The sequence below is a fragment of the Microcebus murinus genome, chromosome 3, assembly GCF_040939455.1.
Source record: "Microcebus murinus isolate Inina chromosome 3, M.murinus_Inina_mat1.0, whole genome shotgun sequence".
Classification (NCBI taxonomy): Eukaryota; Metazoa; Chordata; class Mammalia; order Primates; family Cheirogaleidae; genus Microcebus; species Microcebus murinus.
The window spans coordinates 113,124,324-113,150,282 of NC_134106.1; the positions used below are offsets into that span (position 1 = coordinate 113,124,324).

A 25,959-nucleotide genomic window follows, 5' to 3' on the forward strand; every position below is an offset into this window, starting at 1 on the left:
GCAATTGTTTCACATCAGACCATAAAGGTTTCTCATTTTTCTAATGGCCCAAAAGTATTTCACTGTGTGGATATAGTATTTTATTCTTTTATTAGTAACTTTTTTTTTTGAGACATACTCTCACTCTTGTTGCCCCGGCTAGAGTGCCATGGCGTCAGCCTAGCTCACAGCAACCTCAAACTCCTGGGCTCAAGCAATCCTCCTGCCTCAGCCTCCCGAGTAGCTGGAACTACAGGCACGTGGCACCATGCCCAGCTAATTTTTTCGATATATTTTTAGTCAACCAATTAATTTCTTTCTATTTTTAGTAGAGACAGGGGTCTTGCTCTTGCTCAGGCTGGTCTTGAACTCCTGAGCTCAAACAATCCACCCACCTCAGCCTCCCAGAATGCTAGGATTACAGGTGTAAGCCACCGCACCAGGCCATATTCCTTTATTAGTAACTTTTAAATGGAAAATATTTGGGAAAAAGGGCACCTCCTAGGGCAAGAGTTAACTCTTTATCTATGGATGGGCTTCAGAAGATAAGTGAACCCCCTAACATGGTGTATATGTACCTATATGCATTTCTCTGGGCAGAAAATTTGCATACAATTCACATTTATCAAAGGGAACTGAGACACAAAGATTAAGAACTACTGTCTTATACTATAACTTGGGCACAGGTATTCACTGAACATTTATTGAACAGAATTTTATAGTGGTTTGTTTTTTTTTTGAAACAGGGTCTCACTCTGTTGCCAGGGCTTAGAGTGCAGTGGTGTCATCATAGCTCACTGCAATCACAAATCCCTGGCCTCAAGTAATCCTCCTGCCTTGGCCTCCTGAGTAGCTGGGACAACAGGCACACCATGCCTGGCTAATTTTTCTTTCTTTTTTTTTTTTTTTTTTTTGTTGTTGTTGTAGAGATAAGGACTCTCTTGCTCAGGCTGGTCTCAAACACCTGGTCTCAATCAATCTTCCTGCCTAGGCCTCCCAAAATGCTAGGATTACAGATGTGAGCCACTTCCCCCGGCCTGAACAGAATTTTAGTGTAGGGGTTTGCTAAATTTTATACTAGGGAGGGCTAAATTAAATACACACACACACATATATACACACACCTATACACACACACACACGTATTTCAGAGACAGGGCCTCAAAAAATATATATATATATATACACACACACACACACACACATATATTTAGAGACAAGGCCTCTACTGAACCATGAATAGCAGTACTAAAGAAGAAAAATTTTGAAAGTACCTGAATGATCACAAGTTGACCATACAAGCTGTTGTTTACCATAACTCACAATATCAGAGTCATCTACAATGTCCCTTAAAATCTACACAACTTTCCAAAAAAATCCTAAGAAAATAGATCATTGGTAGTTGTGTAATACGTACTACCTGTCAGGCACCGTATTGGAAGCTTTACATATATTATCTTGTTTAATCCTCAAAACAATCATTTAAGGTAGCTATTATTTTCCCTCCTTTTATAGGTAAGGAAGGAGATTAAAGTAAAGCTATTTACTTGCTCAAGACCACATAACTACTATAACTAAACTATACTAAAACAATAACTAAACTATAAACTATTAAACTAAAACATCCCCCCATTCTTCATCTTTAAGACTCCAAATTTCCTCAACTTTCCACAATACCATGGTGCCTGAACTCCAAAATGTAATGATAATCATTTTAGGGAGGCTGTATAATGTGGTGGTCCGAAACATTTAGGCTCTAATTCCAGTCCAAACATCTACTACCTGTATGACAAATTGTTTAAATTCTAAAAGATGCCTTTACCACCTATAAAACTAGATCGCAATGGGTTGAAATGAAAAAAAGGTACGTAAAATAAACAGTTCACATATTGACCTGAAGAAGATGCTTGGTCTAGGGTGGCTACTACCATTATTATTTTATCCTTTTTTAAAGAAGAAACATAAAGGGCTGCAAGGTTTCCCAATTAAGCATATAACTTTTACCCCCTAGAATGTTGTCATTCTGACAAGCTGAAGAATGACTGAAAAAATTATACCTGATTGTTAAGGATCTTCTGGCTTAATGTAACATCTTAAATTGTCCTTTAAATGAGAAATATTTCAAACATATAACCATGTCCATTGCCATACCATCATGAATGTCTGTTTTGCTGGCTCTCAATTTGTTTGATGCTTTATACAGAATGCTGCACTGAGGTTCTGGGGTATTTAAAAGTATTGCTTAACATCAGGCGATAGGTGACAGCTATCTGTATTACAAATGTATTACATCTGTTTCTATTCGCTGTACTTATTTTTCCTGGTAAACCCTGTAATCTCTTTGACTCCTATGAACTCTTCTGAACAAAAAACATACGGCCCATGCCCTTGGTCTCAAATCGGCCCAGATGAGCCTTATTGACGAGCGGACACGAGCAGGGCTGTTAATGCTAAAAGTTGAAGACCATGAACAACTTATTCATACGGAAAAAAAGTTTGTTACATCCTTCCCCCTCATGACTTGAAGCTTAAATTAGGAAGGACTCAAACTGAGGTTCGGGCAACACTAAGCAGGAAAATAACTTTGCCGCTGCGCCCCAGAATCACCATCATTACTCCCTCCCCGCAGCGGCGAGGTCGGCGCGCCGGGGACGCCGTGCGCGCAGCGGCCGGTGCGCGGCCCTGCTCTGCCGTCGCTCCTCCCGGCCCAGCGCCGCCGTCCTCCCCCGCCCGCAGACCCGGAGTGCCCGGCCACGCCCGGCCTGCAAAGTCTCCCAGGACCCGAGCCGCGCGGCCACGCCGAGGGGCTCACCATCGCAGCGCAGGGCTGAGGCGCCGGTGCGCAGGCCGGCCGGCTGGCGAATCCGTTATCGGAGTTCGGAATCCATTCGCGCCAACAACTTCTCCCGCGAACAGGAAGAAGGCGACGGCGGCGCGCGGTGACGACGTCAGGAGGCGCGCTCCCCTCGGCCCCGCCCACGATGGGAGGGGCGATGTCCGCCCCGGTGCAGCCCCTGGAGGCCACGGCCACTGCCCGCGCGAGTTGGCGCGGGATGCGGTTGGGGCGTGGGCTTGTGTGGTTGTGTTGGACGCTCCAGGCGGCATCCGAGGTTGGTTTCCTTGGAAGGCGGGTACCTTCCTGGGAAACCTTCCTTGTTCCTCCGGGTTCCGCGTCTGGAGGGTGCACGGACCTACAGTAGCTTTCAGCGTTCTTACCGCCACCTGCGCCTCCCAAAGTGCTGGGATTACAGGGGTGAGCCACCGCGGCTGCCCCACCCCATTTTAGAAATGAAACATAGGAGGCCCAAACAAATTAAGGAGTCCAGCTTTGCTACAAGGCTAGGAACCTAGACCTCCAAGTTCCCAAACCTGCACTGATCTAAATCCCTCAAAGAGCAGTGGTGTTTATGAAGCCAAGGCATAACAAGGTGCCTCTCCATTGAGAAAAGCAGTGATACCAAAAGCTTTGGAGTAAACAAGTTTTATATTAAGAGATGAGCAACTAGGCTGGGCACTGTGGCTCACGCCTATAATCCTAGCACTCTGGGAGGCTGAGGCGAGCGGATTGTTTGAGCTCAGGAGTTCGAGACCAGCCTGAGCAAGAGCGAGACCCCTGAGACCCCTTCTCTACTAAAAATAGAAAAGAAAAAAAAATACATATATATATAAATTAGCCAAGCTTGATGGCACATGCCTGTAGTCCCAGCTACTCAGGAGGCTGAGACAGGAGGACTGCTTGAGCCCAGGAGTTTGAGGTTGCTCTGAGTTAGGCTGACGCCACAGCACTCTACCCCGGACAACAGAGTGAGACTCTGTTTCAGAAAAAAAAAAAGGCTAGGCCGTGTATACCTTCAATTTCTATGTGGCCTTTTTTTGGCAATGGGAACTAAATTATAATAGGTACTACTTCCATGCCCTAGTATTAATTGAAAGACTGTAATAGTGCATCTCCAGGAAACTGAAGATACACAAAGAATACAACAAAATAAGGATGCTGATTTTTAGATAGTTTTTCAGAGTGGTACAGAAAAGTCATTTATTGATAATGTAAATTATTAGCTAACAAAGATTCCTTGCCTGGTTGCTTAAATGTGTTTTGACCAAAAGTTTTTCCTCATCTTCCTTAGTCATTAGTTCAGCTCTTCTTAGTGTGAATATTTCTCAAGCCACCTGAGGAATAAATATGACTGATAATTGATTGTAGTGTCAGGTTGGTAGGGCAATTGGATAAGCACTGCAGTTTCCATAATTAAGGATATCTATGACAAATCTATGACAATATTTCTTAAAATTTTTTTCTTGTAATAATTATTTGAAACCTAACACAAGAAGACACTTTTTTTTTGAGATGGGGTCTCACTGTGTTGTCAGGACTGGCCTTGAATCCTGAGCCTCAGCCTCCCAAGTAGCTGGCATTACAGGTATGTGACACCATATCCAGCTAAAGAAGACACATTTTTAAGAGCCCTATTGTATACTGGATCTGATTATGTGGTCCTCACTGGCCTTACCTTAATCCTTAAAACAAAGGGTTTCAGGGAAAACTTTATCAGCAAAGCCAATTTTGGGGAAATTGGATCTATTTCCCTCCTCTCCTTAAGAATATATCACTAGTGGAAGTATAATTTACATTCCATGAAGCACTCTACCCCAAAAGTTAGAATATTGACATTAACATCTTGATTAGTATGTTTCTAAGCTTGGGAGTAGTTGGATTATGTTTATAATAATTGGCTCTCTTTTCCATAACATATACAGAGAGAAAAATCATTACCCTCCTGAAATGATTAAAAGGTATGTATTAGAAAGTGCATGATCTGAATTTTGGGTTTTCCTTATACTGAATTTTGGGTTTCCACTTATACTGTGTATAAATGGAAAACAACTGAAGTGGTCAAAATAAATGCTCACTGTTAATACATCTGCCTAAGGTAACTTATCTATGTGATAGAAATAACACTTTACCTGGAGTCACTTTGAAATCTTTTTCAGAAGTACAATAATCACATTATCTTTCACTAGACTTTTAAAAGTCAACAGAAATCAATAAAGTTTTCACTGTGCGACAACAAATGTGACTTTCTGCCCTCTGGATAAATATTAGCATGTCCTGCTTTGTCAGAGTTTATTGGAACATTTTCCTTATAGAAAACAGTCTGTTAGGCAACTTACCTTTTTCTGTGTTTGTGATGACTACAGATATAGACCAGTGATGTTGACCTTATAATCCATTTATAAACATAATCATTTTTTTTTTTTAGACAGTCTTGCTTTGTTGCCCAGGCTAGGGTAAGTGCCCTGGCATCAGCCTAGCTCACAGCAACCTCAAATTCATGGGCTCAAGCAATCCTGCTGCCTCAGCCTCCTGAGTAGCTGGGACTACAGGCATGTGCCACCATGCTCGGATAATTTTTTCTATATATATATTAGTTGACCAATTAATTTCTTTCTATTTATAGTAGAGACAGGGTCTCACTCTTACTCAGGCTAATTTCAAACTCCTGACCTTGAGCAATCTGCCCACCTCGGCCTCCCAGAGTGCTAGGATTACAGGTGTGAGCCACTGCGCCCGGCCTATGAACATAATCATTAAGTCATAATATGGCACCACTAAAGTACACATATTCTAATTTAGGAAATTAGGCACTTACTATGTCATTTATCTTAATTCTTGAGTGACAGCCAATCAGTCTTCTTAATATGATTATGTTTGAGTAATCTAAGTTTTATATAAACTTGTCTGATAATTTTTATATCCTACAAATAATAGAAAGTTTTTTGCCAAGTAAATAAGTATCTTCACTTAGGTGAGAAGAAACATTTTACATTTAAAATAATAAATTTAACAAAAAACATATAACTTTACTGTTGACATAGACATTTGATTACATATATAATATATCTCAAATTGTGGATTAATTCCTGAGATATCATTGGCAATTTTAATGGTGTGTATAGACAGAGCAACAGGAATTCCAATAGCATTTTGTAGTGATAGTAGAATTTATGATTAGGATGAGTCCTGTAAGTCAAAGTAATTCCAGGATTTTTGTTGTTGTTGTTGTTTTGTAACAAGAGAAATGATGTGAGTTCATTACCTGACTCCCAATTATACTACAATGCTATAGTAACCAAAACAGCATGGGACTGGCATAAAAGTAGACACATAGATCAGTGGAACAGAATGGAGAACCCAGGAAAAAAGCCATCTACCTACAACCAACTGATTTTTAACAAAGCTGATAAAAATATAGGCTAGGGAAAGGACACTCTATTCAATAAATGGTGCTGGAAAAATTGGATGCACATGCAGAAGAATGAAACTGGATCCCTATATTTTACCATATACAAAAATTTACTCAAGGCCAGGCGTGGTGGCTCATGCCTGTAATCCTAGCGCTCTGGGAGGCCGAGGCGGGCGGATTGCTCAAGGTCAGGAGTTCGAAACCAGCCTGAGCAAGATCGAGACCCCTTCTCTACTATAAATAGAAAGAAATTAATTGGCCAACTAATATATATAGAAAAAATTAGCCAGGCATGGTGGTGCATGCCTGTAGTCCCAGCTACCTGGGTGGCTGAGGCAGCAGGATTGCTTGAGCCCAGGAGTTTGAGGTTGCTGTGAACTAGGCTGATGCCACGGCACTCACTCTAACCTAGGCAACAAAGGGAGACCCTGTCTCAAAAAAAAAAAAAAAGAAAGAAAAGAAAAACTAACCTGAACCCAACAATTTTCATTGCTTCTGCCACTACCATACAGATACGAGTGACCATCATCTGTCATCTGACATCTGATTATTCTTTCTTTACTGGTCCAGGAGACTAACTCCAACAAAAAAAAATTGAAACTAATAAATTAATAGAGGAGATTGACCTTGTGGAAAATTGTACTAAGAGCTATTAGCAAGTATGGGAATATTTAGCAATAGGTACAAAGACGATTAAGCAAATCAAAAACCAAGGCAGGCCAGGCACAGTGGCTCACGCCTGTAATCCTAGCACTCTGGGAGGCAGAGGTGGAGGATGGCTTGAGCTCAGGAGTCCGAGATAAGCCTGAGCAAGAGCGAGACCCCGTCACTACTAAAAAAAAGAAAGAAATTAGCTGGACAACTAAAAATATACACATATATATATATGAATTAGCTGGGCATGGTGGTGCATGCCTGTAGTCCCAGCTACTCAGAAGGCTGAGGCAGGAGGATCGCTTGAGCCCAGGAGTTTGAGGTTGCTGTGAGCTAGGCTGACACCATGGCACTTTAGCCAGGGCAACAGAGTGAGACTCTGTCTCAAAAAAAAAAAAAAAAAGAAACCAAGGCAATTATTAAACTTAAGTATAGGAAAACAAAAAGTAAGAAAGAGAACATAAAAAAAAAAGAGAGAGAACATAATCAAAATACATTACATACAATGTGTATATATATATAAGTGATAATACTCAGCAATGAATAACATTTATATTAAAATAATTTAAACTCAAAATATTGATTTAACTACAAAGGTAGATTTTTTTTTTACCAACAGGAAATGGTAGTATAAGAAAGAAAGCCAAATCATTATCTACCATAATGAGAAATCAATTGACAAAATCTAAAATTGATGAGTTGAAAGATAGTATCTGTATAATATGCAAAGTATAAATATGGAGATATTTGCACAAAAATGAAAACATTTTGCACATGTAAATACATTAAAGTAGTTAAATAATGTTCTAAAATGCATTGGTGATGGTTGCACAACTCTGTGAATATATTAAAACTACTGAATTGTACACTTTTAGCAGATGAATTGTATGGTATGGGAATTATATCTCAATAAAGCTTTTAAAAAGTTTAAAAGAGGCCAGGCGTGGTGGCTCATGCCTGTAATCCTAGCACTCTGGGAGTCCAAGGCGGGAAGATCACTCGAGGTCAAGAGTTGGAAACCAGCCTGAGGAAGAGTGAGACCCTGTCTCTACTAAAAAATAGAAAGAAATTGGCTGTACAACTGAAATATATAGAAAAAAATAGCCGGGCATGGTGGCACATGCCTGTAGTCCCAGCTACTTGGGAGGCTAAGGCAGGAGGATCGCTTGAGCCCAGGAGTTTGAGGTTGCTGTGAGCTAGGCTGACACCATGGTACTCTACTCAGGGCAACAAGAGTGAGACTCTGTCTCAAAAAAAAAAACACAAAAAAAACTTAAAAGACAGATTGTTGGGAGAAAATATTTGCAACAGTATAAAAATACAAAGGACCAATAAAAACAGAAAAATATGTTCAAAATCAGTTGTAATTAAAGAAACCCACATAAATGCAAAAAATGAAATGCCATCTTTTCCTCACCATATTGACAAAAATAAGAAGAACTAGTAATCCCAATATTGAGGGTAGAGATATTGGCTTTCCTGCACGAATGGTAGGAGCTTAAAGTGACACTGTCTTTCTGGAAGGCAATCATGAAGTGTCCATTCACACAGAAAATGTGCATACCTGTTAATCCAAAAATTTCCATCTTGGCAATCTCTTATATCTCTCACATGGGCAAAGTTATGAACTCAGGGATGTTAATTGCCAAATTATTTATGTAGAAAAAATGGAAACTCAATGGTTAAAAGTAAAATATCATACATCTATAACCATGGAATATTTTACATCTATAGAAAAAGACTGAATTAGACCTCTGTATATTGACATAAAAAGTCTTTAAAATAATTTATTAAGAAAATAAAGCATGTTGCAGAACACTGCGTATGGTATAATCACATTTATGTTTTTTAAAAATAAGTGTGGTATGTGTGTGTGTGTGTGAGAGAGAGAGAGAGAACATACACCAAATGTTAATAGGAGAACTTCAACTTTTTGCTCCATACTCTTATACTTTCACTCTTTTGAACCCATCTCTTAATAATTTATTACTTGTATATTTTTAAAAATATGACCTCTAAAAACAAACAGAAATCAGATGTCTACTCAGAGCTACTGAATCAATCTCCTGGAGGAGAGATTGAGTATGTGTATCGTTTAAAGTTCAAGAGGTGATTCTGATGCACAGAGAGATGTGAGACTATGGAAAGCAGTACGGCGGTTCCTCAAAAATTGCACATAAAATCACCGTTCTGCTTCTGGGTGTGTGTTAAAGAGTGGGAAGCAGGGGCTCAAACATACTTGCACACTCATGTTCATAGCAGCATCATTCACATGGCCAAAAGGTGGAAACAACTGAAAATGCACATTGGCTGATGATAGGATAAGCCACAGGTGGTGTGCACATACAATGAAATATTATTTAGCCTTAAAAGAAAATGAAATTCTGACACATACTTCAACATGAAACAACCTTGAAGACATTATGCTAAGTCAGACATTAGCCAGACACTAAAGGACCAATACTGTATGATTCTACTTATATGAGGTACCTAGAGTAGTCAAATTCATAAAGACAGAAAATATAATGTTGTTTGACAAGGATGGTGGGTGAGGCAGGAATGGAGAGTTGAGTTATTTTTTAATGAGTACAAAAATTCAGTTTGGGATAATGAAAAAGTTTTGGAGATGGATGGTGGTGACGGGCATACAACATGAATGTGCTTAACACCACTGAGCTGTATACCTGAAGATGGGTAAAATGGTAGCTTTCATGTTATGTATATTTTATCATATAGAAAAATGTTTAAAGAGAGAGACTAGTTTTTTCCTTCTTCCAATGTGATTTATCTCCATTTATTTCAATATCTTCAACTGTTGACTATACGGGCAATGCCCACATCTCTACCTTGAGAAAAAAGTCTCTCTTCAAACTTTAGTCACAAATAGTAACTCCATTTGATATCTCATACCTTAAACTCAAAATATTTAAAATATCATCTCCCTTTCAAAGTATTCTCAATTTCACCCAGTTGCCCAGGTCATTCCATGGTATATGCAACAGAAATGCTCCAACCAAGGAGGCCGTAAAACCAGTTTATCTAAAGTATAGATCGTTAGTGACTATTTCCTTTCCTAATGTCAGCCTCAGCAACCTCGTGATTTTTGAGTCCTGTTGATGTTATATTCTAACCAGTTCTTGAGCTTGTCTCTTCCTCCCCATCTACATTTCCACTCCCTTTGTTCCAGCCACATCATTTTTCACTCAATTAACAGAAGAGCCTCTTAACCATTCTCCCTGCCAATAGTATTTTCGCCCAATACCTATTCCCTTCACAAAGTGCTAGAATGATTCTTATAAAAAGCAGATCTGATCATGTCACTGTCTTGTGACAGAGAATGCTAGCTGAACACCAAAATTCATGCTCCTCTTTCTATAGCAGTGAGTATAGAATACAGCATGACTGTCCAGCCAGGGACTTCATTTCGCATCTAGAGGTGGTCATATAACTAGTTGTCTGTAATGAATTGTGATTAGAAATTAGGTACATCACTTCCAGGCCAAAACTTTTAAGCAGATTCCACTTCTACCTACTGAACGCAATGACTGTGAAGCCCTGAGGGTAGGTGAGCCACAGGTAGGTGAGCCACAGGTAGGTGAGCCACAGGTAGGTGAGCCACAGGTAGATGAGCCACAAGCAGCCTCAGCTAGAGTCTCTGAGTTACTGTGTGGAGAAAAGCCACTGACAGCTGGGAACCCCCGTCAGACAAATGTGTGACAGATGACCTTCCATTTGGTCCTTGACTTTGTACTTATGGATCTATTTGTATAGTATATCCTAACTTACAAACTTGCTTGAAATACTTTCAATGGCTGCCTATTTCTTTCAAGAGAAAGCTCAAACTCCAGTAACATGGTTCATGAAGTTCTTTATGACCTGGCCCCTACCAATCCCTATAAACTCATTTCTTGCCATTACCCACTAGCTCTTACGACCTGGGTGTCCTGAACAACTTGCCCAACTTTTTCATCTCTGGGACTTCAGATATGCTACTTTATCTACATGGAATATCCTTTTTCTTTTCTTCCCTCTTCCTTCTAGCATCTTGTCAACTCAGAATTTTTAAGCACATCTACCACACTCTTCTACCTACATAGCAACACACATGCGTGTGCGCACACACACATGCACTGACTCCCCGTGCCTGATTATGTATCGGTACTACAGTACATGTTTTTATAAGACATAGGAAGACTGTAGCATCTTCAATTTTAAATCCCAATCCCCAACGAAGTGCTTGACACATAGGAGATACTTAGTAAATGTTTGTTGAATGAATAAATAATGAATTCTCACCTCTACTGTCTTGGTCTCAAAATTCTGATCTATAGATTTTTATAAAATAAAGGATTAAACTAGATAATTCTGACCTGAAACTATGAAACTACTAGAAGAAAACATAGGGAAAATGCTTCAAGACATTGGTCTGGGAAAAGATTTTATGGATAAGAGCTCAAAAGCTTAGGCAACAAACACAAAAATAGACAAATGGGATTCTATCAAACTAAAAAGCTTCTGCACAGTGAAGGAAACAATCAACAGAGTGAAGAGATGATCTCCAGAATGGGAGAAAATATTTGCAAACTATTCATCTGGCAAGGAATTAATATCTAGGATATACAAGGAACTCAAACATCTCAACAGAAAAAAAAAAAAAACCAAATCATCTGGTTTTAAAATGGACAAGTGATCAGAATAGATATATATATATTTTTTTTGGAGAGTCTTGCTCTGTTGCCCCAACTAGAGTGCCGTGGCATCATAGTTCACAGCAACCTCAAACTTCTGGGCTCAAGGGATCCTCTTGCCTCAGCCTCATAAGTGGCTGAGACTACAAGCTCAAGCCACCACACTTGGCTAGTTTTTCTTTCTTTCTTTCTTTCTTTTTTTTTTTTTTGTTTTTTGTTTTTTGAGACAGAGTCTCACTTTGTTGCCCAGGCTAGCGTGAGTGCCGTGGCGTCAGCCTAGCTCACAGCACCGCAATCTCCTGGGCTCAAGCAATCATCCTGCCTCAGCCTCCTGAGTAGCTGGGACTACAGGCATGCGCCACCATGCCCGGCTAAATTTTTGTTTATATATTTTAGTTGGTCAATTAGTTTCTTTCTATTTTTAGTAGAGGCGGGGTCTGGCTCAGGCTGGTTTTGAACTCCTGACCTTGAGTGATCCACCCGCCTCGGCCTCCCAGAGTGCTAGGATTACAGGCATGAGCCACCGTGCTCGGCCTAATTTTTCTATTTTTTATAGAGAAGTGGTCTTGGTTTTGCTCAGGCTGGTCTCCAACTCCTGATCTGGAGTGATCCTCCCGCCTCAGCCTCCCAAGTAGCTGGGAATACAGGCATGCGCCACCATGCCCAGCTAACTATTTTTCTATATATATTAGTTGGCCAATTAATTTCTTTCTATTTATAGTAGAGATGGGGTCTCGCTTTTGCTCAGGCTGGTTTTGAACTCCTGACCTCTAGCAATCCACCTGCCTTGGCCTCCCAGAGTGCTAGGATTACAGGTGTGAGCCACCGCACCCACCCAGAATAGACATTTCTTAAAAGAACACATCCAGGCCGGGCGCGGTGGCTCACGCCTGTAATCCTAGCTCTCTGGGAGGCCGAGGCGGGCGGATTGCTCGAGGTCAGGAGTTCGAAACCAGCCTGAGCAAGAGCGAGACCCCGTCTCTACTATAAATAGGAAGAAATTAATTGGCCAACTAATATATACAAAAAATTAGCCGGGCATGGTGGCACATGCCTGTAGTCCCAGCTACTTGGGAGGCTGAGGCAGGAGGATCCCTTGAGCCCAGTAGTTTGAGGTTGCTGTGAGCTAGGCTGATGCCACGGCACTCACTCTAGCCTGGGCAACAAAGCGAGACTCTGTCTCAAAAAAAAAAAAAAAAAAAAAAAAAAAACCACATCCAAATGGCCAAAAAGCATATGGGAAAAAAAGTGCTCAATACCACTAATAATCACAGAAATGCAAATCAAAATCATAATGAAATATCATCTCCCTCTCAGAATGGCTATCATCAAAAAGATAAACGTAACAAATGCTGACAAGGATGTGGAGAAAAAGGAAATCTTATACATTGTTGATAGGCATATAAACTAGTACAGTCACTATGGAGATTCCTCAAGAAACTGCAAATAGTAGGATCATGCCATCCAGCAATCTCACTATTGGGCATGTATCCAAAGGGAAGGAAATCAGTATATGGAGGAGACATCAGCACCCCCACATTTATTGCAGCACTATTCACAATAGCCAAGCTGTGGAATCAACCTAGGTGTCCATCAACAGATGAATGGATAAAGAAAATGTGGTATATACACACAATGTAATAGTATTCAGCCATAAAAAAAAGAATGAAGTCCTGTCATTCTTGGCAACGTGGATAAGCCTGGAGGATATTATGTCAAGTGACGTAAGCCAGGAACAGAAAGGTAAATACTGCATGTTCTCACTCATAAGCAGAAGCTAAAAAAGTTGATCTCACAGAAGTAGAGGGCAGAATAATGTCGTAGAACAGTGATTACTAGTAGTCCGAGCTACTCGGGAGGCTGAGGCAGGAGGATCGCTTGAGCCCAGGAGTTTGAGGTTGCTGTGAGCTAGGCTGATGCCACGGACTTACTCTAGCCTGGACAACAGAGTGAGACTCTGTCTCCAAAAAAAAAAATAATAATAATCTATTGTATAATTTCAAATAGCTAGAAGGGAGGATTTTGAATGTTTCTAACACAAAGAAATGATAAATGTTTGAGATGATAAATATGTCAATTACCCTGATTTGATTAAAACACATTGTATGTATATATCAGAATATACTCCATACATATGTACAACTATTATGTGTTCATTAAAAAAATTTTTTTAAGAAAATAGAAAAAAAGAACTAGATCATTTCTAAGGTCCTTCCAGCTGTCATTATACAAAACCCTAAGACATGGTGCTTTGAATAGAGAATTCCTAGAATGTGTATGTCTGCCCTACTCACTTGGTACCTGGGAGATACTATTTTGTATTCTTAGACATTTTATGGTTTTTTGTTATTTTTCCCATGTGATTAAACTGTAAATTCTTAGAGGGCAGGGACCTAGCAGGGTCCCTTGTCTTAGTCAGTTTGGGCTGCTATGACAAAGTGCCATAGACTGGGTGCTTATGAACAACAGAAGTTTGTTTCTCACAGCTCTGGAGGCTGGAAGTCCAAGATCAGGATGCCAGCATGGTCGGGTTCAGGTCGGAGGAAGTAATATCATACTTCCTCCAGTTTGCAAACTGTGTCATTTTGTTGTATTCTCACATGGCAGAAAGGGAATGGGAGAGCTTTCTGGGGTCCCTGTTATAAGGGTACTAATTCCATTCATAAATGCTTCATCCGCATGACCTAATCACCTCCCAAAGTCCCTACTTCCTAATACTATACTATCACATTGGGGGTTAGGATTTCAATATATGAATTTGGGGGGAGACAAACATTTCAGTTCATTGCAGCCTATGATGTAGTAAAATATTCAATAAATATTTGATAATTGTTTAGAAGAAATGAAGGCCCTATCCTGGTACACTAAATTCAAATAAATATTTCATAAATTTATAATCAATTTTTATAAATATTTGAGAATTCTGTAAGCCACAGTACTACATCATCATCACCATAAAGATTTCTTTATATGGGTTATTCTCATTCACTTTTTTCAAAAATAATTTTTTATTGTGGTAAAATATACAAGACATAAGTTACCATGTAGTTATTTTTAGGTGTACAGTTCAGTTCATTAAGTACATTCACATTGCTATGCACCCATCACCCCCACCCATGTCCAGAACATTTTCATATTTCCTAATTGAAACTCTGTACCCATTAAACGATAACTCAACTCGCCATTTCCTCTTCCCCTCAGTTCCTGACAACCACCATTCTATTTTCTGTCTTTATGAATTTGACTACTCTAAGTATCTCATATGAGTGGAACCACACATTATTTGTTCTTTTGTGTCTGGCCAACTTCACTTAGCATAACGTCTGCAAGGTTGATGCATGTTGTAGCATGTGTCAGAATTTCATTCCTTTTTAAGGCTGAATAATTTATCTTTGTTCTGAAGCCAAGATTACCTTTTGAAAAAAAAAGAAAGAAAAAATATTTCATTATGTGTATATCACATTTTGTTTATCCAATCATTAGTCAATGGACATTTTTTGAGTTATTTCTACTTTTGGCTATTATGAATAATGCTGCTATGAACTTGAGTGTACAAATATCTGTTAGAGTCCCTGCTTTTAATTCTTTGGGGTATAAACCTAGAAGTGGAATTGCAAAAACAGATTTTTTTTTTATTTTAATGAAATTCAACTTATCAATTATTTTCTTATTTCTTTTCTTTTATTTTTTTGAGACAGAGTCTTGCTCTGTTGCCCAGGCTAGAGTGTCATGGTGTCAGCCTAGCTCACAGCAACCTCAAACTCTTGGGCTCAAGCAATTCTTCTGCCTCAGCCTTCTGAGTAGCTGGGGCTGCAGGCATGTGCCACCATGCCTGGCTAATTTTTTCTATATATATATGTTTTAGGTGTCCAGCTAATTTCTTTCTGTTTTTAGTAGAGGCAAGGTCTTGCTCTTGCTCAGGCTGGTCTCAAACTCCTGACCTTGAGCAATCCTCCTGCCTGGGCTTCCCAGAGTGCTAGAATTACAGGTGTGAGCCACTGCACCCAGCTCAGTTTTTTTCTTTTACAAACCATGCTTTGAGTCTTATATCTAAGAAGTCATCACCAATCCCAAGGCCACCTAGATTTTCTCCTTTATTATCTTCTAGAAGTTTTATAGTTGTGCATTTTACATTTAGCTCTATGATACACTTTGAGTTAGCTTTTGTGAAAGGGATAAAGTCTGTGTCTAGATTCATGTTTTTGCATGTGAATGTCCAGTTTTTCCAGCACCATTTGTTGAATTGCCTTTGCTCATTTGTCAAAGATCAAAAAATTTGACTATGTTTGTGTGGCTTTATTTCTGACCTTTCTGTTCTGTCCCATTGATCTGTGTGTCTATTCTTCGACTAATATCATACTGTTTTGATTACTGTAGCTTTATATTAAGTCTTAAAGTTGGGTAGTGTCAGTCTTTCAATATTGTGTTGTCTATTCTGGGCCTTTTGCCTCCCCACACAAACTTTAGGGGTCAGTTTGTTGACATCCACAAAGTAACTGGCTGAGATCTTTATTGAGAGTATATTGAATCTATAGATCAAGTTGCAGAGAACTGTCATCTTGATATATAGTTTCCTATCCATCTGCCTGGAAGATCTCTTGATTTATTTGGATCTTCTTTGATTTCCTTCATCAAAGTTTTCTAGTTCTCCTCTTAGAGATCTTGTACATATTTTGTTAAATTTATACCTAAGTATTTATTTTTTTAAGATCCATTCATAGGGGGATAATAATAATAAATAAATAACAACAGGCCAATGTAAATGGTATTGTTTTTTCAATTTCAAATTCCAATTGTTCCTTGCTGGTATATAAGAAAGCAATTGACTTTTGTATATGAACCTTGTATCTTTTGAAAGCAATTGACTTTTGTATATGAACCTTGTATCTTGCTATAGTTGCTCATTAGTACCAAGGTTTTTTGTTGACTAATTTGGGAGTTTCTACATAGACAATCATTGTCATCTATGAACAAACATAGTTTCTTTGTTGCTTCTCAGTCTGTATGTTTTATTTCCTTTTCTTGTCTTATTGTATCAGCTAGGACTTCTAGTATGATGTTGAGTAGAAGTGATCAGAAGAGACATCCTTGCTTTGGCCCTGATCTCAGTAGAAAGGAACTGTTTTTCATCAATAAACTTTTATGTCTAATATTGACTGTTTTCTTTCTATGTTCATTTTTGTTATTAAAAGTAAAAAATTAAAATTAAATATACAAAAGAAGAAAATAACTCTAACCCATAGTTCACCATATAGTGTGGGTATGTTCTTACAATTCTTGTGTTCATTGTTGCTCTTATCATATCTTTATGATCATACTGATTATTCAAGTTATCATCTCAATGCTTTTTTATCTTAAGCATTTTAATGTTACTACATATTCTCAGAAAATGTTAATGACTCTATAACATTTCATCAAATAGCTTTTCTTTTTTTTTTTTTTTTTTTTTTTTTGAGACAGAGTCTCGCTTTGTTGCCCAGGCTAGAGTGAGTGCCGTGGCGTCAGCCTAGCTCACAGCAACCTCAAACTCCTGGGCACGAGTGATCCTCCTGCCTCAGCCTCCCGAGTAGCTGGGACTACAGGCATGCGCCACCATGCCCAGCTAATTTTTTTTTTTATATATATATCAGTTGGCCAATTAATTTCTTTCTATTTATAGTAGAGACGGGGTCTCGCTCTTGCTCAGGCTGGTTTTGAACTCCTGACCTTGAGCAATCCGCCCGCCTCGGCCTCCCAAGAGCTAGGATTACAGGCGTGAGCCACAGCGCCCGGCCCAAATAGCTTTTCATAAAAAGCTATTTCATGCTTTAGGTAGTTATTCTCCTATGGATGGATCCTTATTTCCAATTTTCTTCTGTTAAATAATGCTGCTATAAAAATATTTGTACATGGAACATTTTTTTTTTTTTTTTTTTTTTTTTTTTTTTTTTTTTGAGACAGAGTCTCACTTTGTTGCCCAGGCTAGAGTGAGTGCCATGGCGTCAGCCTGGCTCACAGCAACCTCAATCTCCTGGGCTCAGCGATCCTACTGCCTCAGCCTCCCGAGTAGCTGGGACTACAGGCATGCACCACCATGCCCGGCTAATTTTTTGTATACATATTTTTAGTTGGTCAATTAATTTCTTTCTATTTTTGGTAGAGACGGGGTCTCGCTCAGGCTGGTTTCGAACTCCTGACCTTGAGCAATCCGCCCGCCTCGGCCTCCCAAAGTGCTAGGATTACAGGCGTGAGCCACCGCGCCCGGCTGGAACATTTTATATATTTAGAATCAATTCATTATGACAAATTTCTGAAATTCTTGGATCAAAAGATATGAAAAAGCCAGGCGTGGTGGCTCATGCCTGTAATCCTAGCACTCTGGGAGGCCAAGGCAGGAGGATCGCTCAAGGTCAGGAGTTCAAAACCAGCCTGAGCGAGAGCGAGATCCTGTCTCTACTATAAATAGAAAGAAATTAATTAGCCAACTAAAAATATATAGAAAAAATTAGCCAGGCATGGTGGTGCATGCCTGTAGTCCAGCTACTCTGGAGGCTGAGGCAGGAGGATCGCTTGAGCCCAGGAGTTTGATATTGCTGTGAGCTAGGCTGATGCCACGGCACTCTAGCCCTGGCGACAAAATGAGACTTTGTCTAAAAAAAACATATATATATATATGAAAAAATTTTAAATTCATGATATATTGGTGACTCCCATTTATTGATTTGCATATATTGAACCATTCTTGCGTTCCCAGGATGAAACCCACTTGATCATGATGGATTATTTTTTGGATGTGCTGTTGAATTCAGTTTATTAGTATTTTGTTGAAGATTTTTACATCTGTGTTCATAAGTGATATTGGTCTGTAGTTTTCCTTTTTTATTGTATCCTTTCCTGGCTTAGGTATCAAGGTGATACCAGCTTCATAGAATGAATTAGTTCTCAATGTTATGAAACAGTTTCAGTAGAATGGGTGCCAGTTCTCTGTAGGCCTAGTAGAACTTGGCTATGAATCCATCTGGCCTGGGCTATTTTTTGTTGTTGCTGGGAGATTTTTTATTACTGTTTCAATCTTGCTACTCATTATTGGTCTGTTTGGGATTTCTAGTTCTTTCTGATTCAGGCTTGGGAGGCTGTATGTTTCCAAGAATTTATCCATTTCCTCTAGGTTTTCTAGTTTGTGTGTGTAGAGGTTGTCATAGTAGTCATGGACGATATTTTGTATTTCTGTGGTATCAGTTATAATGTCTTCTTTTTCATTTCTGATTGAGCTTATCTGAGTCCTTTCTTTTCTATTTCTGGTTAATCTAGCTAGTGGTCTATCAATTTTGTTTACCTTTTCAAAGAACCAACTTTTTATTTCATTGATTCTTTGTATTTTTTTAAATTTCCATTTCATTTAGTTTTGCTCTGAGCTCTGTCGCTTCTTTTTTTTTTTTTTTTTTTTTTTTTTTTGAGACAGAGTCTTGCTTTGTTGCCCAGGCTAGGGTAGGGTGAGTGCCGTGGCATCAGCCTAGCTCACAGCAACTTCAAACTCATGGGCTCAAGCAATCCTGCTGCCTCAGTCTCCTGAGTAGCTGGGACTACAGGCATGCGCCACCATGCCCGGCTAATTTTTTCTATATATATTAGTTGGCCAATTAATTTCTTTCTATTTATAGTAGAGACGGGGTCTAGCTAGGCTGGTTTCGAACTCCTGACCTCAAGAAATCCGCCTGCCTCGGCCTCCCAGAGTGCTAGGATTACAGGTGTGAGCCACCGCGCCCGGCCTGTTACTTCTTTTTTTTCTGTTAGCTTTGGATTTGGTTTTTCTAATTCCTTGAGGTGTGACATTAGGTTGTTAATTTTCAATCTTTCTGTATTTTTGATGGAAGCATTTTAAGGTATAAACTTTCCCCTTAGCACTGCTTTTTCTGTATCCCACAGATTTTGGAAGCTTGTGTCGCCTTTGTCATTCAATTCGAAAATTGTTTATTTCCGTCTTGATTTTGTCAATAACCCAAGGATCATTCAGCAGCAAGTTGTTTAATTTCCATGTATTTGTGTAGTTTTGAGAGTTCCTCTTGGAATTGATTTCTAGTTTTATTCTACTTTGGTCTGAGAAGGAAGATACATGGAGGTTCATGATATATTGGAAAATTGCTTTCCATGAATAATGTATAAATTTACACTCCAATCAGCAATGTCTTACAATCTCATCAGTACAGGTTTTCATTGCTTATTTTTATTTATGCTAATTTTATAAGAGAATATATTATAGTTGTTTTTATATGTTTTTAATTATTGGTGATTTAAATTTTTTCATTAGCTATATGTTGCATTTCCCCTTTTGTACTTTTTAAAATTTGAGACAGAGTCTCACTCTTGTCATCCCAGGTAGCGTGCAGTGGTGTCATTGCAGCTCATAGCAACTTCAAACTCCTGGACTCAAGCTATTCTCTTGCCTCGGCCTCCCAAGTAGCTGGGACTACAGGCATGTGCCACAATGCCAGACTAATTTTTTCTATTTTAGTTACCCAGCTAATTTTTTCTATTTTAATAGAGATAGGATCTTGCTCTTGCTCAGACTGGTTTCGAACTACTAAGCTCAAGCAATCCTCCCACCTTTGCCTCTCAGAGTGCTAGGATTATAGGCATGAGCCACCATGCCCAACCTGTACATTTTTTAATTCATGGTTTTTGGCCATGTATCTGTTAGAGATTTGTGGTTTTCTTGCTGATTTGCATGAATTACTTATGGCCATTAGCCTTACTTTGGCCATTTGCTTTCTCGATTTGCTCTAACATTTTCCAAGTTTATTATTTACATTTCAATTCTGAAATGTTTTTATATATTTTAATTATAGTTAAATTATTTTATATCATGTGTAAATATAATCATATAATCTATATATTTATATATTTTAATATTTATTTATGTGATTTTAAAATTAATTAAATTATTAATTCACGCTTCTATTGTCTTCTAGTTTTCTGTGGCTATATATTTTTTAAATTGTGGTAAAATACATATAATATAAAATTTACCATCTTAACCATTTCTATAGCTATATATTTTTGAATTAAATATATTTGTCAGGATAAATTATTACATTTCACATTTTATTTTCATAAATAATGAATTAATTGTACCAACTCCATTTATTGAGTAGGCAATTATTAAGCGTTTACTCTGATAAACAATGATAAAAATTTGGTTACGAGATAGTTTTGCCTTCTAGTGGAGGAGACAACTCCAGGATTACGTGATAGATGCAGTGATAGAGGCATACGTACGATACTACTGGTACATTCATTTATTCAACATATATTTTAGTAACTACTGTATGTCAAGTGCTGTGCTGGACCACAGATAGTCCATAGGGAACCAAATAGTCATGGTCCCTGTTTTGTTTTTTAAAATAGAAACAGAGGAGAGAGTAAGAGAGAGAGGGAGAGATCGAGAGAAAGAACATGCTTACAGTCAAACAGAGGATACAGATACATTTATTGTGTGTTTTACTGTGTGGATAAATATTTGGGTGTTTTACTGTGTAATAAATATCATAATAGAGAAAACATGAGCTGCCATGGGAACACAGAGGAGATCCATCTAATCCAATCAAACAAGGCAGTCAGAAAGGTGCCTCTTCCAGAGGAAGTGGCTGGGTTTAAAAGCAGATAACCATGAGCTCCATCAAGGTAGAAACACATCTTGTGCAGAGAACACACATACCAAGTCACGGGGATATGAGTGAGCAGGATGTGTACAATTTATTAAAAGTTGTTTGTTATAGCTGAAGAGAAGGGTGCTGCATGTAGTCAACTGATGAGAAATGAAACTAAAAATGTAGGCAGGAGCCAGGACAAAGTTCCTTTGTACTAAATCCTCATGTCAATTCCCTTTCACAATAAAATAAGAGTAATGGTTATTGGGCACTTACTATGTGTCAGCCTCTTTTCTAAGTGCCTTATATGAATTAACTAATCCTCACAATAATCTATGAAGTACATATTATTATTATGTCTTTTCTTACTTAAGAGGGCTGAGGTGCAGTGGCCCTCTTACTTACTGAGGGCTGGGTGCAATGGCTCATGTGTTTAATCCTAGGACTTTGGGAGGCCAAGGCAGGACAATTGCTTGATGTCAGGAGTTTAAGACCAGCCTGAGCAACATAGCAAGACCCTGCCTCTAAAATAATAGAAAACTGGGCCAGATGCGATGGCTTCTCCTATTGTCCCAGCTACTCAGGAGGCTGAGGCAGGAGGATCACTTGAGCCCAGGAGTTTGAGGTTGCGGTGAGGTATAATGGCACCACTGTACTCTAGCCTGAGCAATAGAGTGGGACCCTATCTCAAAAGAAAGGAAGGAAGGAAGGAAGGAAGGAAGGAAGGAAGGAAGGAAGGAAGGAAGGAAGGAAGGAAGGAAGGAAGGAAGGAAGGAAGGAAGGAAGGAAGGAAGGAAGGAAGGAAGGAAGGAAGGAAGGAGAGAGGGAGGAAAGAAAAGAAGAAAGAAAGAAAAGAAAAGAAAGAAAGAAAGAAAACCGAGGTAGAGAAAGCTTAGATAACTTATCCCAAGTCACACAGCTATATTTAAACTCAGGCAGTCTAACTCCAGAGGCCAAACTCTTAACCACTCATCCTCTCATTAATATATACTTTAAATATTAAATTTGTATAAGTTATTTGAAGGCTATAGATTCTGTATATTTCTTTCTGTTTATTCTTTTTGAGACAGTGTCTCACTCTGTTGCCCCCGCTAGAGTGCCCTGGTGTCAGCCTAGCTCACAGCAACCTCAAACTCCTGGGCTCAAGCGATCCTCCTGCCTCAGCCTCCGGAGTAGCTGGGACTACAAGCATGTGCCACCATGCCCAGCTAATATTTTCTATATATTTTTAGTTGGCCAATTAATTTCTTTCTATTTTTAGTAGAGATGGTCTCGCTCTTGCTCAGGCTGGTTTTGAACTCCTGACCTTGAGCAATCCGCCTGCCTCGGCCTCCCAGAGTGCTAGGATTACAGGCGTGAGCCACCGTGCTGGCTCTTTCTGTTTATTCTTATTCCAGAATCATGCTATTTAAATTGTTGTTTTTGTTTGTTTGTTTCAATATCTGAATGTAGTCTATGCCTTCACTATTTTCTTTTTCATATTTTTCTTTCTTTCTGTTAATCATTATTGACTATATATTATTCAAATAAACTTTCACAATAATTTTGTTGAACTAAAATTTGGGATTATAGGATTTGGGTTAAAATGCATTAAATTTATAAATTAAATGTTCAATTAAGTGTTTCCATCTAGAAAGTGCTATATTTCTTCATTCAGGTCTTTCTCCAAATCTATCAATACTTTTTTTATAATTTTTTAAAAATAGGTGACACTTATTAAGTTTCTTAGATGTGTTATAATTCTTGTGAAAGTATGTCTTATTATGTTTTCTAATTCCTTATTATTGGTATGTAGGAATGCTATATTTGCTTGTATATAAGATTGTTTTTCCTGAAATGTGAGATAAAATTACTGCTCAAAAACCCCCAAAATAAGCCGGGCGTGGTGGCTCACGCCTGTAATCCTAGCACTTTGGGAAGCCGAGGCGGGCAGATTGCTCAAGGTCAGGAGTTCGAAACCAGCTTGAGCGAGACCCCTTCTCTACCAAAAAAAATAGAAATAAATTAATTGACCAACTAAAAATATATATACAAAAAATTAGCCGGGCATGGTGGTGCATGCCTGTAGTCCCAGCTACTCGGGAGGCTGAGGCAGTAGGATCGCTGAGTCCCGGAGATTAAGGTTGCTGTGAGTCAGGCTAATGCCACGGCACTCACTCTAGCCTGGGCAACAAAGTGAGACTCTGTCTCAAAAAAAAAAAAAAAAACAACAACAACAAAAACCCAAAATAGAAAAGGTATATACCTTATTCAATAATGTTCAAAACATTCAGAAAAAATATGGGTCAATATGAAAGGCCACTCAAAAAATATGTCCTTTTTATTTGCTGTTCACGTATGTTTTAGGCACACATGCAAACTATTGTCCCTGATGCATTTTCATCTACTACTTCCCAGGACGAGAGCGCAGGAGAGCGCGGGGACGGCGGCAGGCCACCGCCCCCAACTCGGGCGCTCCGCGACGCCCGGCCAGGGCGCAGGCTAATCATTGACGGAGGCTGCGACCTCGTCAGGCCGGCGCGGGCGGGCGCGGGCAGGCGCGGCGGCCTCTCCTCCGCGCCGGTGAGGGCCGCGCGCTGCGGGGACCATGTCCCGCCGAGGGCCGCGCGGGTCCGTCGTGCTGGCGGCGCTCGTGGTGCTGCGAGCCGTCGCCGGGCTCTCTGGCGACGGAAGGGCCGTGTGGTCCAAAGCCCCCGGGTCCGGCCCGGTGAACGAGAGCCAGCTGTTTCTCTATGGCACCTTCCCCAAGGACTTCCTCTGGGGCGCGGGGACTGGGGCCTTCCAAGTGGAAGGGGGCGCGGAGGGCGACGGGCGGGGGCCCTCCATCTGGGACCGCTTCGCGCGCACACGCCTCGGCAGCGGCGGCGGCGCGGGCGGCGGCAGCGACAGCGACAGCTACGCCTTTCTGGAGAAAGACCTGTCCGCCCTGGACTTCCTCGGCGTTTCTTTCTACCACTTCTCCATCTCCTGGCCGCGGCTGTTCCCCGACGGCGAGGCGCGCGCCGCCAACGCGCGCGGGGTGCGCTTCTACAACGCGCTGCTGGACGCGCTGGCGCGGCGCGGCGTGCAGCCGGTCGCCACGCTCTTCCACTGGGACCTGCCGCTCGCGCTGCAGCGGCGCTACGGCGGCTGGCGCAACGCCTCGCTCGTGGGCCTCTTCAACGACTACGCCACCTTCTGCTTCCGCGCCTTCGGGGACCGCGTCAAGTACTGGCTCACCATCCACAACCCGTACCTGGTGGCCTGGCACGGCTACGGCACCGGCGCGCACGCGCCCGGGGAGGCGGCCGGCGCGGCCGCCGTCTACGCCGCGGGACACAACCTCCTCAAGGTACGGGCCGCCCGGCCGGCGCGGGACGGGAAGCTGCGCCTGTGAGGTAGCTCTCCTGACTGACGCCGCCCGCCAGCTTGGCTAATCCGCAGGATCTGGCCTCGAGCTCCATGCTTAGTGTTTTTGTTGTTATTGTTTTGTGAGGCTCGCCAAGTGCGGCAGCGAGGAGGGAAGGTGGTAGAGCGAGCAGCTCCCTCCCGCGAGGTGGCTCACTGCCTTCGGACCCGCCGCGTTCTAGGTTGCGGCCGTGTGTGTTTCATTTGTCTAGGGTATTATCAATGTATTAGTCCGATTAGTTTCCTCAAAAGTTGCACTTTGAGGCTATTTTTAAGTCTTAATACATTTATACATTATCGTGTGAGGATGCGAGTTTATTTTCATCGTGCGGAAAACCAGCGCTTTGCAAGTTCAATCGCTGGGACCGTTTTCCGGCGGCGGCGGGCTGCCGTCGCGGGCGCGGCCCAGCCTGCATTCCTCCTCCGGGCAGCTGCTCTTAGTCGCTCTTGGCCGAGGGAGCTAAACAGTGTTAGCTAATTCGTTCCTATAAATGACAGAAATTAAAATAAATATACTTTGCATTTGATTTTATTTGTGTTACACAGCAGAAAAGATGAGATTAGTTGTTCTGGGAGTTAAAATTAAACTAGTATTTAAAAACTGGGAAGAATATGGTCTACTAAAGGAGTTTTAAAGCACTTTGTTTCAAAAGGTAGATATTATGTTGAGAAATGTCAAAATTATTAAAATATTTAAAATGCAAGCAAAATAATAGCTAATATTTATCGAATACTTATCATGTCCCACAGACTACATTAAACATTTTATAATACACACATCGTCGCATTTGATCCTCAGAACAGCCTAAGAACTAGTTCTATTATAACTCTCATTTTAAAGATGAAGAAACAGGCTTAGATTAGATAACTTGCCCAAGGTTACAGAGGAAAATGCAGCTGTTGTGAACATGGGATTTATAAATGACAATGTACTTACTGTGAATTGTCTTTATTAAGAATATTTTAAAAAGAATAATCTTTCAGGAATTTTCAAGAGATTTAGCCTCACATTGAGGCTAATGTCTACAATCAGATTTAACCTTTTGAGTCAAATAGTACACTTGGGAAAAATTAATTACTCTGTTACATTTTTAAAATGAAAACATTTTATCAATATAATTGTATAATGTGCTAGGGGAAGTAATTTTTAATAAGCAAAAGTTAATTATACAACAATAGAAAAAAGGTACAGGAACAAAAAACTATCCCATATCTAAATTTGTACATACAAAAATATCTGCTAACCCTTCTTTTCTTTTTGAACTTTCTGGTATTATACATGTGCATTGTATATGTAACCTGGTACTATGATTTCAGTCACATTGCCCTTGCAGTAAACAGATTGCATTATAATTTGAAGATCATTTGCAAATTTATGAG

General features: G+C 40.1%; 2 protein-coding genes across 5 annotated transcripts in view; one reads left to right on the plus strand and one right to left on the minus strand.

The window, feature by feature from the left end:
* Window positions 1-2,917, minus strand: part of RFC1 (replication factor C subunit 1) — an 82,596-nt gene extending 79,679 nt beyond the window's left edge. For all 4 annotated transcript variants that reach the window (XM_076001190.1, XM_076001189.1, XM_020282241.2 and 1 more), the window contains exon 1: window positions 2,792-2,917. In XM_076001190.1, coding sequence (XP_075857305.1) covers window positions 2,792-2,794 — 3 coding nt within the window. In that variant the 5' untranslated portion in view covers window positions 2,795-2,917. The remainder of the gene's footprint in view (window positions 1-2,791) is intronic.
* A 20,828-nt stretch (window positions 2,918-23,745) lies between these two features.
* The window catches only part of KLB (klotho beta), a 35,306-nt gene continuing 33,092 nt past the window's right edge, over window positions 23,746-25,959 (plus strand). Inside the window, exon 1 of the mRNA XM_020282209.2 lies at window positions 23,746-24,523. Coding sequence (XP_020137798.2) covers window positions 23,780-24,523 — 744 coding nt within the window. The 5' untranslated portion in view covers window positions 23,746-23,779. The remainder of the gene's footprint in view (window positions 24,524-25,959) is intronic.